The following is a 16,063-nucleotide window of genomic DNA, read 5'->3' as shown; positions in this document are numbered from 1 at the left end:
GCTATGGTGGTTGGAGGGCAATTCTAATGGGTATGAGGTTTCTTTTGGGCTGATGAAATGTTTTAATGTTGATTGTGGTGATGGTTGTACAACTCTGTAAATACACTGCCACTGAACTGTACTCTTTAAATGGACAAGTTGTACAGTATGTGAATTATATCTCAATAAAGCTGTTAAAAATATGTAAAGAGCAAAGATTACTTCGTTGAAAGAATTATAGCAATTATGCCTTCTACTTTAATTTTAAATCTCAAAGAGCTTCTGTTAGGAGCATTCCTAATGAAATGACCTGAAGCACAAAATAAGTTTTCACCTCTTAATTTGTCTCATGGCATCCCTATCTGAGGAAAAATTAAAAAGCCTACTCACTCGTTTCTCTGTCTCTTTCATTATTTAACACTGAGATGGTGGTTCAAAGTGAATTTGATACTTCCCAAACTCATTCTCCATCAATATTAAAATTGAATTAAACCTAGGATTTAAGTCTAAAATGCATACAATGCTGTTTACTTTTTATGTACATAAGTCACTCTTGGAAACATTCCATCTTATATAATTTTTCACTAATTTAAAGTTTGTTAATGCATTTCTCCTCTCCCCTAACATATGGCATTTTTGAAATCTTTGGAGATAAGAGCCTGACCTGTGCAAATCCTTCCCATGACCAAATAGCTGACAATCCACTTTTCTTCTTTGGGATTTGGTGTCTTTTTATGTAAACAATTGCAATATGTAGAATCAGCAAAAGTCATCTGTGTAGTGGTGGTTGGGGGGGTGGAGAAAGCCAGAACAATGGAAAATAGGCCAAAAGCAAGGAGTTAGAAACCTCCAGCAACTCTCCTTCCCTTGCCCTAAAACATTTACCCCATCCTCATTAAGCACTTCTCACTGAGTCAGATGCAGGTAGTAGAAGATGAGTATTGTCTAGGTGAAGAAATAAAAAACAAGCAGGCACTTGTAATAAGTGCTAAAATAACAGAGTGGACACCAGGAATCACACTCTGCAGAAGAAAGCCATCTCCTGGAGTTTGGGAGGTTGAGTTAAGGGAAAGCAAAGGAACATGAGGAAATTCAAGTTATACAGAAGCTGATTATTTTTTTTACAATTGGGGACAAAGCAAAATTAGGAATGAAAGTAAATATTTATTTAGAATTAGGAAACAACATTACATATTTTGGAATATCTGACAAATACCATAATATATCACAAAATCCTGATAAATAATATAAAGGTCTAATAACAACTATTAAATAAAACTAAAAATTTTCCCCAGAATTTTGACTATATACACTTCATCAGCTTTTATTATGACAGTGACTGTGTAATGTCATTTTTAATAAAGAAGTTTAGTCTTTCTGCCAAAATAGTTGGTCAGGTTTTTGTGAATTAAACTTAAATAAATAAGCTCACAGGATAACACACAAGCCTAGCTGCTCTTTGGAAAATTCCTTTTTTGAAACTTGTACCCCACAAATATAGGTATCCTAGGAATATCTTTTATATGATTTTCTTTTTTGTAATCTAAAGATTTTACTTACTTATTTATGAGAGACACAGAGAGAGGCAGAGACACAGGCAGAGGGAGAAGCAGGCTCTCCGCAGGGAGCATGAAGTGGGACTCGATCCCAGGACCCCAGGACCATGAACTGAGCCAAAGGCAGATGCTCGACCACTAAATTATCCAGGTGCCCCTCTTTTATATGATTTTCATTTAAAAGTATCAAGTTTGTTTATGAGAGGAAAGAACTTCCATAATGACTAGGAACATATAACAAACACGTCTAAAAATATGTCCCTCTATATGCATACTGTATGTAACTTCAGTTCAATTTCAACTTGGTAAGACCCCAAATATTTCCACAGCTACTTCATGTCCAATATAGAAGATGATAGGCATGTTAGGGGCAAATTCAGAGTGGACAGATACAGAGATTTAAACAAGTATGTCTTAATTATCTTATTTTTGAAAATTACACAAAAATATATGATCATATTTACAACTTGCTAGGATGCCAAGGTCCTAGAAGGGTCCATGTCAGGGGCATGGAGCTGAAACTTCATCTTGTTTGTACAGTGGCCTTTGCAGAGGAGGAACCATGCTCCTTCTCCTTTGTAGAACAGAAAGTAGTGTGGTTCAAAACGCTAAATCACCAAGTAACAAGTATCTTTCTTTTAACACAGTTTTTTTTTCCATAATACATAAAGAAATTACTTTCAAGTTAATCTACCAGTCAATATGAAAAATAAGTAAAATAAAGTATACATTCCATTTCATAATTTATGTTGCTAACTAGGAACTCATGTAACTCTTTCAGTGCCAATAATACAGCTGGCCAAAAAGGAACAAATCATTAGATGGGAAGAAACCAGGACTTCAGCAAGTAGATCTGGGTAACCTATGGGTTTTTTAATAAGGTTGGTGCATTAGTCAGGGTTCTTCAGAGAAACAGACAAATAGAAGATATATATCATTCTTATTTTATCTTATATACATTATAATCTTTCCAAATATTTTTAAATTTTAATTTTCCTTAAAGATACTTATAATGAGGAATTGGCTCACACAATTTATGGAGGCTGACAATTCCCAATATCTGCAGTTGGCAAGCTGAAGAAACCAAGGAGAGCCAGTGGTGAAAGTTCTAGTCAAATTAAAGACCTGAGAACCAGAAGAGCCAGTGGTAAGGTAGAGTCTGAGTCCAAGAGGCTTGAGACCCGGGAAGGGCTGATGTTTCAGTTCAAGTCTAAAAGTAAGAAAAAAACTGATGTCCCAGTTGGAAGGCAGTCAGGCAGGTGGAGTTCCCTCTTCCTAGCAGGAGGGTCAGCCTTTTTGTTCTATTCAGGCCTTCCGCTGATTAGATAAGGCCCACTCTCATTAGGAAGAGCAATCTGCTACTGATTCAAATGTTAATGTCATCCAAAAACACCTTCACAGACACACCCAGAATAATGCCTGACTAAACATCAGGGGACTCACTGGCTGAGTGAAGTTAATCTGTAACATAAAATGAATGATCACAATTGGTTTTGACGATCTTAATGGTCCCCCCAATCCTGCTCTGAGATCTGTTGTTTTACAGCAGCAGATCTCAATTTTGGGTATGTATCAGAATGATGAGCTTCTAAAAATACAGATACATGATAAGCACTCCTATCTAATTAGATCAAAATGTCCAAAGAGTGACCTGGAGATAGATATATATAAATATAAATATTATCTATATGTATCTATTTGTATTTAAAAATTCCTTTTCAGGTGAATCCTATGGATTCTGCTAATTCAGTATTAAATGATTCATTCAGTATTAAATGATTATATTTTTTTATAAGATTCAGATTATAGATGGGAGAACCCTCATGAGATTCCACTGGCACTTATTTTCACTTACATTCGAAGAAGTTTTACTGTGAATATATAATTACATTTTTCACTGTTTTTTATCACAATTTCAGAACTATGTTACAAAGGAAAATTGCCTCATGTGACAAGTGCGCATTCTAAAGTGCATCCCAAAGAGTACTCTCTGTTCCAGTTTGTCATCTGTGCTTCTTCAGTCCTCCCATATGATCCCTGTAAAAATACCAGCTAACAGAGCCTTCTGTCTCTATGATTTCGTAACTCTCATTAAAACTACTGATACTAATTAGAATGCACTACAGCCCTGCAGAGGAGTCAGTGATGCTCTGAGTCTCCACCACATGCACAGTCCCTTCTTATCAGAGCAGCCAACCTGAGTTCCTTCCATGTAACTCGCCATGCTTTGAGCTGCTACCCTGGACACAATCCTGCCTGTGCCTCCTTCAGATGCTGCTAACTAGAGGTGGCCAGTGATCTATGAAATAATCTAAGTCAAGAACTCATTTCAGGAGGGGTAATGATTAAATGAAAAGAAACTGAAAATCACACAAAAACCTACACACAGATGCTCATAGCAGACTTATTCATAACTGCTAAAACTTGCAACCAAAGATGTCCTTTGGCAAGTTGATGGATAAACAAACTTTGATGCATCCAGACAATGGAATATTATTCAGCACTAAAGAGAAATGAGCTATCAGGGTGTGAAAAGACATGGAGGAAACCTAATTGCATATTACTAGGTAAAAGAAGCCAATCTGAAAAGATTATATAATGTATTATTCCAACTATATACATTCTGGAAAAGGTAAATCTATGAAGACAATAAAAAGATGAGCGGTTGTCAAGGATTAAGGGAGCAAGGAAGGATAAGCAGACAGAGCACAGGAGATTTTTAGGACAGTGACAGTAAAAATACTCTGTGTGATACCATAATGATCGATACACATTATTATACATTTGTCTGAACCCACATAAATGTACAACACCAAGAATGAACCCTAAGGTAAATGATGAACTTTGGGTGAATATCATATGTCAATGAATGTTCATCCTTGATAAAAAGTGCACCATTCTTGCAAGTGATGTTGATGGTGGGAAGCTAGTATGTGTGGGGGCAGGAGGTATATGGGCAATCTCTACTATGGAGAACAGCATAAAGATCCCTCAAAAAATGAAAAATATTGTCATGTGATCCAGCAATCCTACTTATGGGAAAATATCCAAAATAACTGAAATCAGAATCTCTAAGAGATATTTGCATTCTCATGTTCAGTGCAGCATTATTTACAATAGCCAAGATATGTATTCACAAAGATATATTTACAAATGAATTAATAAAGAAAATGTGGAATATACATGTGGTGTAATGTCATCTAGCCTTAAAAGGAAGGAAATCCTGCCATTTGCTACAACAGAGATGAACCTACAGGAAACCAGGGTAAGGGAAATAAGTCAGTGACAGAAAGACAGATATTGCATGATTCCTCTTATATGAGATATCTAAAGTGGTCAAACTCATACAAACAAACAATAAAATGGTAGTTGTCAGGGGCTAAGATGGAGAGGGAAAAAAGGCATTGTTTTTTAAAGGGGTATCAAGTTTCTGTTACGTGAGATGAATAAGTTCTAGAGATCTAATATGCAGTATAGTACTTACAGTTAATATGGTATCATGCACTTTAAAATACATTAACAGGATATATCTCATATTAAGTGTTCTTACCACAACACAGACACACACAGACACACACATGGACAGACACACACATACACATGAAGAATACAAGATAATTTTAGGAGGTGATGGATATGTTTAGTACTTTGGTTGTGCTAATGATATCACAGACATGCATATGTCCAGACTCATCAAAATGTATACATTAAATATATTTTTTGCATATCAGTTATGCACCAATAAACCAAAAAATTTTATTAGAACTACTTGGAATTCCAAGAAAAATGCAACTTCCAAACCCCCCAAATCATAAACTCCTAACTCTAGAATCCATACCCTTAAATTATATATTTGAAAAAAATTTTAAAGTATGTTTCTAACTTTAAAAATGATATGTAATGCATATGAAAAGAATTGGGCAATTTAAAATTCATCATTCCAATTTTTTATATCATACAGATTTTTTATTTTTGTAAAGACTTTATTTATTTGACAAAGAGAGAGAGAGAGAGGACACACAAACGAGGGGAGCAGCAGAGGGAGAGAGAGAAGCAGCTTCCCCACTGAGCAGGGAGCCTGATGTGGGGCTCGATCCCAGGGTCCTGGGATCATAACCTCAGCTGAAGGCAGACATTTAACTGATTGAGCCACTCAGGCACCCCCATATTTAAAATGGTATACCATATACTCTTGTTTTAGATCAGGTTTTTTCATTCAGTTGTATATAATCAAATACGTTTGATGTCAGTACATGGTAGGGGTGAAATGGGCATACATGTAGGGAAGAGGAGAGATGGCAGGTGTCTCTCTGTTCAGTCTTCTTTGCAACATGAACTACTCTTAAGGGTAAGAATATTAATGTTCTTTAGTAAAAGGAGCATTCTCATCTCTAGAATGGTCTTAACTGAATATCCTTGTATAGAGCTATCTTATAGGAAGAGGTAAAACAAGAATCTTTAGATTTATGAGTCATACATTTCTGGAAAATGTCCTGTCAACTGGCATAGAAAATAAAGATGTTTCATAGGCCAACTGTCCCCACTCTGTGCGGCCATTATGTAACTAAGAGAACTTAGTTTTGTTTTTGTTTTTTGTTTTTTCTTTTTGACCTACTTTTATCATTAGTCTCAAACTAGTAATTTCTATAATTTGATATCGACTAATTCCTTTGTGTTATGTTTTAATTTTTAAAATAGTTTTGCTTACTTAAATAGATGTTGAAACATCTGATTTCAACCTGTCTTTTTCTTTATATTTAACTGTCAGTATATCTATACCTATCTACAGCTTTATATCCACAAGCAAAGTGGGTTCTGAATAACCTAATTTTCTTTCACAATTCTTATAATAGCCTTCGAGTTAAGTAAGTCATCACAGTGTTCTGAGTGTTACCTTGGCAATGTCTATAAATTATCCACTAGTAGTTCAATTAATTCTGACTTATGTAATTTAGTGCTTATATTATTTTTAATTAGGTTTGTTTAAAAGGGTCTTGAAGGCACTTATATCAGCAAACTGGTGTCCCATATGCTTCACTGTTCTTAAACATTTACAGAATTCTAATACGGTATTTTATCAGCCTCACTCTTTGGCCTGATAAGCTAATTTATGTCTTGCAAAGAACAAATTGAACAGATTTTCATGATGGATAGGATGTTAGGGGTGAAGGTTCACTCCAGCACTCTGGAAATTCTAAAATCCTCAGAGATGCAGAGCAGTAGCCTCATCAGACTAACAAGAGAAGTCTAGGATTTCCACTACCCTCCTTACCCGATAACAACAGTGATCATTCAGGGCATAGGCATATAGAGCTAGAGACAAAAAGGGCTGATCACCACAAATTATAACACCATTTATTCACCACTGGCTAGAGGGAGATGAATAAGGCAGATGTGATATATATTATAATGAAGGTGACAGTTCACAGGGAAAGGCATATAGTAAACAAACATAAAAATAACTACACATTTTGACAAGACCTTTTAAAATCTTGCACATTTCTTTGAAGGAATATAGTAAAGGAAGCATTTTTGGACTGAAATCTTTCCTTTTTATAAAGTGATATATAAACTGAAGTTAATGGCAAGAAGTGACTGGCCAGTAGGAGGTGAAAGCATTTTGTGTGACTGTTCTAGACAGAGAAAATAGCATGGAGCAAAAGGTACTAGTGAAGATTGTCCAAAGAAAAAGAAAAAGGAAATATAAATACAAATATGAATGTATACACACGTGCACATATATAGATGAGAGAGAGAGAGATTTATTATAGGAATTGGCTCATGTGGTTATGGAGGCCAAGAGGTCCCAGGATCTGCAGTCTGCATGCTGGAGAACCAGGAGTCCCAATGGAGTAAATTCTAGTCCAAGCCCAAAGACTTGAGAATTGGGAGCCAAAGGTATAATTCCCAGTCCAAGTCTGAAAGCCCAGTGTTGGCTGTTTGGGACAGGAGGAAATGAACATCCCAGTTCAAGCAAGAAGCAATTTTACCCCTTCCTCTGCCTTTATGTTCTATTCAAACCCTCAGCAGATTGGCCTGCCTGCATTGGGGAGGAAGATCTTCTTTACTCGGTATACCATTCAACTGTTAATCTCTGCCAAATATACACACACTCTCTTTTTAAAGATTTTATTTATTTATTTGAGAGAGAGAGAGAGAGAGAGAAAGAATATAAGCAGGGAGGAGGCTCAGAGCACAAGGGAGAAGCAAACCCTCCTACACACCCACTGAGCAGGGTCCCAATGCAGGGCTCGATCTCAGGACGCAGGGACCATGACCTGAACTGAAGGTAGATGCTTAACCAACTAAGCCACCCAGGTGTCCCCCAAAGACATTCTCAAAGACACACCAGAAATATTTACCAGAGATCTGAGCACCCCTTAGCCCAGTTGAGTTGACACATAGAATTAATCATCACATGGGACACCTGGGTGGCTCAGCAGCTTAGCACCTGCCTTCAGCCCAGGACATGATCCTAGAGTCTCGGGATGGAGTCCCACATCAGGCTCCCTGCATGGAGCCTACTTCTCCCTCTGCTTGTGTCCACCCCCCTCATGAATAAATAAATAAAATCTTAAAGAAAAAGAGTTAACCATCACAAATCTGACCTTCATCAACACAGCATCCATATGTATCTCTTAAAACTACACTTAATCTTCACATAAAGACCAAAACAATCCATCTAACATGATACGTCTCTGTATAGAACTGAAAATGCACTAATCCCTTCTCCAAAAGAGGAAGGGAAGTCCCTGAGTAATGTTTACTCTTCTGATATCCCATAACTTAAACTCTGAAATAAAATTAATAATTCTTAAATACTGATATAAAAGTAATACATCTTATGTTAATGATAGGGAATCAGAGAGGAAAGAAAACAAATATATAAAGAGATAGGGCACAGTGTTGGTTTCTGCTGCTGGCAGACAGAAGAATAGGGAGAAATACATATTCATAGCAAAATAAGGAAGAACTACTGATGACTTCATTTCTATAACTGGTCATCTGGTTGTAGCTACCTTCTTCAACCATTCATTCTGTATTCCCTTTGTCTTCAGCAAGCACCTAGATGGTCATGGTTCTTTACCTGATGGGATGACCCAAACCTTCATTCCCAAAGGCACAGGGCCTTTATTAATCCTGCCTGCATTGAATTGCTACAGTTTTCCATCAACCGTAATCACAGAACATGGTAATGCTGACTCCTTAAGGGATTTCCTACACTCCTGATATACTCTTCCTCAGTTCCACGGTGGAGCACCAACCCAAATTCCCCTGGTAGTCAGGAGCAATCACTCCACCTGGCACAGGAACAAGTATCATCAGTTGATTAAAAGAAGAAGAAGAAAGAAGAAGGAAGAAGAAGAAGAAGAAGAAGAAGAAGAAGAAGAAGAAGAAGAAGAGGAGGAGGAGGAGGAGGAGGAGGAGGAAGAGAAATCATGTAGATGACAGTAAATAGTAAAGGGAGGGGAGCTTTTTGCTCTCTACTTAAAGTATCCTTCCCTCTGGATGGTCAACTATTTGCCTACAAATTCAGGTGTCCCTCCATTTGTTACTTCTTCTTTCCCAGGAGAAGGAGGAGGAGGAGGAGTTATCTAACTGGTGAGTTTAAATGAGAAATCAGGCACCTAGAGCTCTACTCCTTCCCTCCCATTCTTAGGGTAAAAGAGATCTGCAAGAAGCACACCTTGCACAATTTTTCTCAAACACAAAAGATGAAAAGTGAAAGAGACTCACATGAAAAACAGGTCTCAGCCTGTTTAGCCCATTTGTGGGGATGTAAGTCAAGCTCTTTAATATGGATTTTAGGATTAGGAAGCTCACTTTCCCTTAAATATGTCTTATCAGTAATAATGAAGGTAATACATTAATTAATATATTTATTAATAGGGGCACCTAGATAGCTCAGTTGGGGAAGCATCTGCCTTTGGCTCAGGTCCTGATTCCACAGTCCTGGAATGGAGCTCCATGTCTCTTGGGCTCCCTACTCAGTGGGCAATCTGCTTCTCCCTCTCCCCCTACCCTTCCTCCCACTTGTGTTCTGTCTCACATGCACTCTCTCTCTTTCTCAAATAAATAAAATCTTTAACTATATATATATATATGTGTGTGTGTGTGTGTACATATATATTTATATTTATCAATAAGATAACATATTAATCAGTAAATGTTACTAATTATGTAATATATTGATTCCTGCATCAGGAACTGGTTTGATGGTTACAAAATTCACTTTGTCTTTTTTTTTTTAAGTATATAGCTTGAAGACATTTCCTAACATTCCTTACAATTAGGTATCACTATGCAAATGAGTACTTGCCTGTGGGTTATAAGGTACACCAGACCCAAGCCTAGAGCACAAAGCATCTCCATATAATTCCCATTCTCTTTTTTCTAATCTTGCTTGGATGCAGAGTATTCAGCTGAGTGACCTCTGAGAGCCCAGGGGACAGAGAGTCACTGTATAGAAGGAGAAGGCTACCCTCCAAAAACATGAAGGGAGTGTATGTTAGTCAAAAATAATCATTCATTGGGTCCTACCTGCTGAAATTCGGGACACTGCTTGTTAGAGCAGCTAGGGTTGAAAAGAGTGGTATCATTATCAGAAGACATCCTTTGAATTGTCAACATCTGGTGGTTTAACCAGGTGGATTCAGATTTCCTTAGACTTCCGATTACTTGGAGGGAAGCATACTTTAAGTACAAGGGAAGTCACTGAAGAATTTGAAGCAAGGGTGTTATATGATCCAATTTGTGTTTTTAAAAATATCACGCTGGTTGCTGGATGGAAAAATAAAAAGTCAACAGTGATGGATAAGAGACGACAGGAGGGGGCAAAGTAGGAGATCTGAAGGTTATGATGAGGAAAGCAACAGAGAGGGAAAGTAGTGGTAGGAGCTATCATTTAGGGTTAGAACTGAGAAGACATATTAAGAATTTTTGTCATTTCTATGGAGTAATTTAAGCCACAAAATAGCAAAATGACAGTTTTTGAAAAAGTTTTGCACTCGCAGCTGTACTAACACTTCACCATATACCTATTTCAAGTAAGTATCTTCGAGGACCCTTTCCTTATGTATGCAGAACAGCTCCCATAATGGCAAGGGAAAGAAAAGCAAAAATAAACTATTGGGACTATATCACAGTAAAAAAAAAAGCTTCTGCACAGCAAAGGAAATAGTCAACAGAACTAAAAGACAACCTATTGAAAGGGAGAAGATATTTGTGAATGACATATCTGAGAAAGCGTTACTATCAAAAATAAAGAACTCATACAAGTCAACACCAAAAAACGAATAATCCAATTAAAAATGGTCAGAAGACATGAACAGATATTTCTACAAAGAAGACATACAGATGGCCAAAAGACACAGGAAATGAGGCTCAATACCATTCATTATCTGGGAAATGCAAATCAAAACCACAATGAGTTATCACCTCACACCTGTCAGAATGGCTAAAATAAAAAACAAGTGTTGGCAAGGATGTGGAGAAAAAGGAACCTTCATGCACCAAGGAATGTAATTTGGTACAGCCACTGTGGAAAAAAGTACAGAGGTTCCCCAAAAAATTAAAGATAAAAATACCGTGTATACAACAATTACACTGGTGGTATTTACCCAAAAAAAATGAAATACTAATCCACAAAGGTATATACACCCTTGCATCTATTGCGTTATTTACAATTGCCAAGAGAGGGAAGCAACCTGTGTCAGCTCACATAATCTTTCAAAAAGTGAAGGTATCTTTGATGAAACTTCAAGTAAAAAATAAAGAAAGAAAAAATCTTATTTCTGAAAAAAATAAAAGTATTAGTGTAGAATTTTAGCTACATATAATGCTAATTCTAACCTTCTACTACCCCCAAATCAGAAAGGTGTTTTGAGATATTTGAGATTATACTTTAATGGCAGCTCTTAGTGCCATATACAGTCCCACAAAGCCTATCTCTATCAGTATTTAATATAAATCTTTATAAAACAACATTGTAAATTATAAACTACTGGAAACATTGTTATTATCATTGTTTATCAAATTCCTTGATAAAATCCTTAAGAATATACTGGTAAAAGCACAAAATTTTCAGATAGATTACATTTTTAAAGTTACATTTAATTTTTCAATTTGAGACCAGTTTTAAAATGTTAGCAGTATTCTACACATATGGTAAGATATCTTTCATTAAGGAGAGAATCAGTCATTTATGGTTAAAGCAAAAGTACCATAATTATTTGTAATCAATATTACTTCCATGAATATTTGATTCTCTAGATCATAAGATTTTATGAAAATGACCATTTAAAAAAATTGGAATTCATGATGTAATTCCAAATCAATACTTACAGATGTGCAAAGGAAAAGCTGAATAAGTATTAAATTCAGCATGGGAGTAGCATTTGGAATATAATCATCTCTACCACTCATTGTCTTGGTTGCATTTTAAATACTTATTAGATTTTACAATTGCATTCTTATATTTACTCTTCTCTAAATGTCAGTGATTTAAGAATGATTTCTCTCTACAGATGCCAGATTTTCAAATACATTTTAAAAAACCTTGGTCTATTAAGCACATCTGTTTCCAACTCTAAAAATTGCCAATCTTTCTATCACCAGTTCCTAGCCAGGCATGTATTTGCTTGTAACAGTTTCAGGCATCTAAAACAGAATTACACTTGTGTTCAAAATTTTTTTATAGATGAAGAGCTACAGTGAAAGTGAAGGTCATTTATCATAATTTTTGAAGAATGGAGTAAGAAGAGAGAATTCATATGAAGCTCCAAAGGCTGCATCATGACATGTTTCTGGATTATCAATCAACTGAATAGAAACTTTCAATATTTTACACTTATACTCTACAATCCCATTTCTAAATGTACCAAAAATTCTTCTTGTTCTAATCTATTATAAAGCAATTAGACAAAGTACATACAAAAATTGCATATGACAGTGTTTTTGTTTATTCAGTTTTTAAATACTTTCAAATATTCCACAATATTTTATAAGATAATTTAAACATATGTTCATACCACATCTCTTCAAAAAAGCTTTAAAGAATATCACAAATTCCATTTCTAGGGAGTGAGAGAGCTATTAAAAAATAATCTCATATAAATAATTCAATGTTTTTTCTTTATTTCTATAAAATTAACTTTCCATCATCTACAGTAAACTTTTTTTATTCATTGTTACTTCCACTCAATGTTCAAATTTTTAGTAAAATTAACTTTCCATCATCTACAGTAAATTTTTTTTATTCATTGTTACTTCCACTCAATGTTCAAATTTGTAGTTCACTAAACTGAAACTTGCACTCAAAGTTTAAATAGTTGAACAGATTTCTCACAACAATGTTGAGGTTTTCCTGTTCCAAAAACCTTATAATTTTATCTAGTAAAAGCATCAGATTTGTACTAATACATATTTCTGTATGGGTTTCAAATTGTAGACCCATTTTACACTGTAAAATGCTACGTTGGTTTTATCTTTTCTCATCTGTAAAGCTCTGTTAAAGTAGACATGTTCCGCCTTAATGTCCAAAATATCATCTTTGAATATAAAACATTAAACATCTTAAAATATACATATCCCTTTGTAAACCAACTCAACATTACGACTTTTTTCCAAACCAGTTGCTATACAAATGTTAAATTACTTGAAAAAAAAAGCCTTAAAAAACGAACGTTATCAGGTCTGCACTGTCCACTAGTGGCAAGAGATAGTAAATGCGCATTTCTTTTAAAATTCAATTTAAAACCCATTCTACCTTCAATATTAGCTTTCTCAATCAAATTTAGAGACCACTATATTATAAGGGCAAATACATAGAAACTCTAAATATAATATGATTTTTGTGTTGTGAACTATTTTCCCTGTATAACATTAATTTACTGTCTTTGGTCAGACTCAGAGACATCATGTTCAGTTAGGTACCTGGGAATATAATACTAGGATCCACATATAAATGTATGTGTATGTGTACACACACATACATTGTGTGTATATATATATATGATTTATATATGTGATGTACATATTTATATATATGATTTATATACATGATATGATTTATATAGATATATAAACCTAAAGTTTGAGCTAGAAACAAAACAACTCTGACAATCTAACATGAATGTATAAAGAAGAGGTAAACTTTATTTTTTTTTTATTTTTTTATTTATTTATGATAGTCACAGAGAGAGAGAGAGAGAGAGGCAGAGACATAGGCAGAGGGAGAAGCAGGCTCCATGCACCAGGAGCCTGATGTGGGATTCGATCCCGGGTCTCCAGGATCGCGCCCTGGGCCAAAGGCAAGCGCCAAACCACTGTGCCACCCAGGGATCCCAAAGAGGTAAACTTTATGTAGCAAAGCCTTAATTATTTAACTTACCCCTCATTGAGAAATGTTCTCAGTCTGTAGCTCTCGCTGAAATTGCCTTTTGTTAATAATGATTTTTAAGCAGGAAATATTTGCTCTAAAATATTAGGAAAAGCTCTCCCTCCTTTTAAATCTCATTGGTCCAATGAGTTAACATCTGACTATTTCTGAACCAGTGCATGATAATTACGACACTCAATGGACATCAGAATGCTTGCATATGACTCAGAAGTCAGGCATATGCTTCAAACAAGGTTCCTCATGGGATTTCAGCAAACTTAAGTTAATGACTCTAGGGCACCTGGGTGGCTCAGTGGTTGAGCATCTGCCTTTGGCCCAAGTGGTGATCTTGGGGTCCTGGAATCGAGTCCCACATCAGGCCCCTTTCCCTCATCAGGGAGCCTGCTTCTCCCTCTGCCTGTGTCTCTGCCTCTCTTTTTGTGTCTCTCATGAATAAATAAATAAAATATTTTTTACAAAGTTAATGACTCTAAACTTTACCACCTGCTGGAAACAAACCTGAAGCATCATTAATGTGGATTTCATAAACAAAGAGATGTATTACTTACCAATGTTTTTTTCTAAAAATGGATGTAATAGTGTTTTTGATTAAGGCACAGTTACATAACTGATTACTTACCTTCTTTAGCAGCTGGTCAGCGTACATATATGATCTGTATGCATGTGTGTGTCTGTGTGTATGTATATGTACAGATATAATGTATAACATATAGTATATAATTAATGTAATACACATACATATATATACACCCCAACTAAATGTTGACTCATTTGAAGCTTTTGGCTTATTATTTTGTTAGGATTTTTCTTTTCTTTGCTCATTATTCTATGCCACATGCTTACCTGGAACAATGCTTTGGTGCACACAAAACGTACAATTAATATTGTTTAAACAATGAATATTAATAAATCATTAAAATGGGAAAGGTTCGTGACTGCATTTTATTGATGAAAATGCAAAGGGAAAGTATAAAGGCAAGTAGCTGATCCTGAATAGCCATACAGTCAATATTAAAAGAACTTAGGTGCACTTGAGATATATTGATATTTTCAGACTGCTACCTAAATGAGTAAGGTAAAATTGTTTATTATAAGTGCTAGGATATAATGACTTCTTTAGCAGTCCCCTCACATGAGCCTGACATAGAAAGTTAATTGTGTCACGTTCATTAAAAACATACATTATTTAGAACAAGATTTCTTATGAGTTGAGTTTGACTAAGTTCACATGGACATGTCAGCTAAAATATCCCTCTGATGGAGGAAATTCAATTTTTTTAACCTTTCCTCTTGTTTATAGAGCTTTCTGCCCATGAGGTTACATATCTGAACAGAGAAAACTGTCAGTTTCATTTCTCCCTCTACATTGTATGCTTTCATACCTCTTTCAGATTTTTTGGCTTTGATTCTTTCAGTTCTTCATACTTCCATTTCCACACAGACAAAGCTGACTCCAGTCGTTCTATTTCTTTTTCCAAAGATGAACGCATTCTAAATAAAGAATTAAGAGCAAAAGAGTCTTACAATTTAAAAATAATTTTAGGAACACATTCAATTTTTGATTACCTATTTTCCTTATCTTTATACTCGTATATGACCATTATAATCACAAAAAAACTTTTCTAGCTAAAAAATTATAAATATTGAGTAAAACTTGGTTTAGTTTGTTATTCTGTTAATTAGCATTAGAGTAAGTTAAGCATTTTTAATTTTCCTTTGCCAGTATCAAAATATTTGACTTTCTGCCAGCTTTCTCCTCTATTATTCATTCCTTTCTCTCATTCTCTTATTCATATTGTTTCCTTATTTAGGAGTATATATATATTTCTAATTTTAACATAGCTTTTATCCAACTTCATATTGTGACTATGTATGAATAAAGAAATCATCCTTTGATATGAAAGGGAATGATAAGGAGTCCACATAAGAATTTAAGAAATCAATCCTTTACTGGAGATATAAAAATACTTTTTAAAAATATTTGCAATTTTGTTTTAATGAAAAAAATTCACTTGGATCTTTATTTTAAATAATTGGATTAATTTATCCATTTCTACAACAAATGACAGAATTAGAATTGAAATCTGGTCTTTTAATATCTTCAATTATTGATTTTTTTTGTATGCCC

The 16,063-nt window shown here is 35.1% G+C and overlaps 1 protein-coding gene across 11 annotated transcripts in view; it reads right to left on the bottom strand.

The window, feature by feature from the left end:
• CCDC102B (coiled-coil domain containing 102B) overlaps positions 1 to 16,063 on the bottom strand; it is a 186,228-nt gene that overhangs the window by 64,357 nt on the left and 105,808 nt on the right. For all 11 annotated transcript variants that reach the window (XM_072758076.1, XM_072758073.1, XM_072758070.1 and 8 more), the window contains exon 4: positions 15,318 to 15,426. In XM_072758076.1, coding sequence (XP_072614177.1) covers positions 15,318 to 15,426 — 109 coding nt within the window. The remainder of the gene's footprint in view (positions 1 to 15,317; positions 15,427 to 16,063) is intronic.

Source organism: Vulpes vulpes, chromosome 5 (genome assembly GCF_048418805.1).
Source record: "Vulpes vulpes isolate BD-2025 chromosome 5, VulVul3, whole genome shotgun sequence".
Lineage (NCBI taxonomy): Eukaryota > Metazoa > Chordata > Mammalia > Carnivora > Canidae > Vulpes > Vulpes vulpes.
The sequence above is the reverse complement of the archived record's forward strand: the minus strand, read 5'-3'. Positions and strand labels throughout refer to the sequence as shown.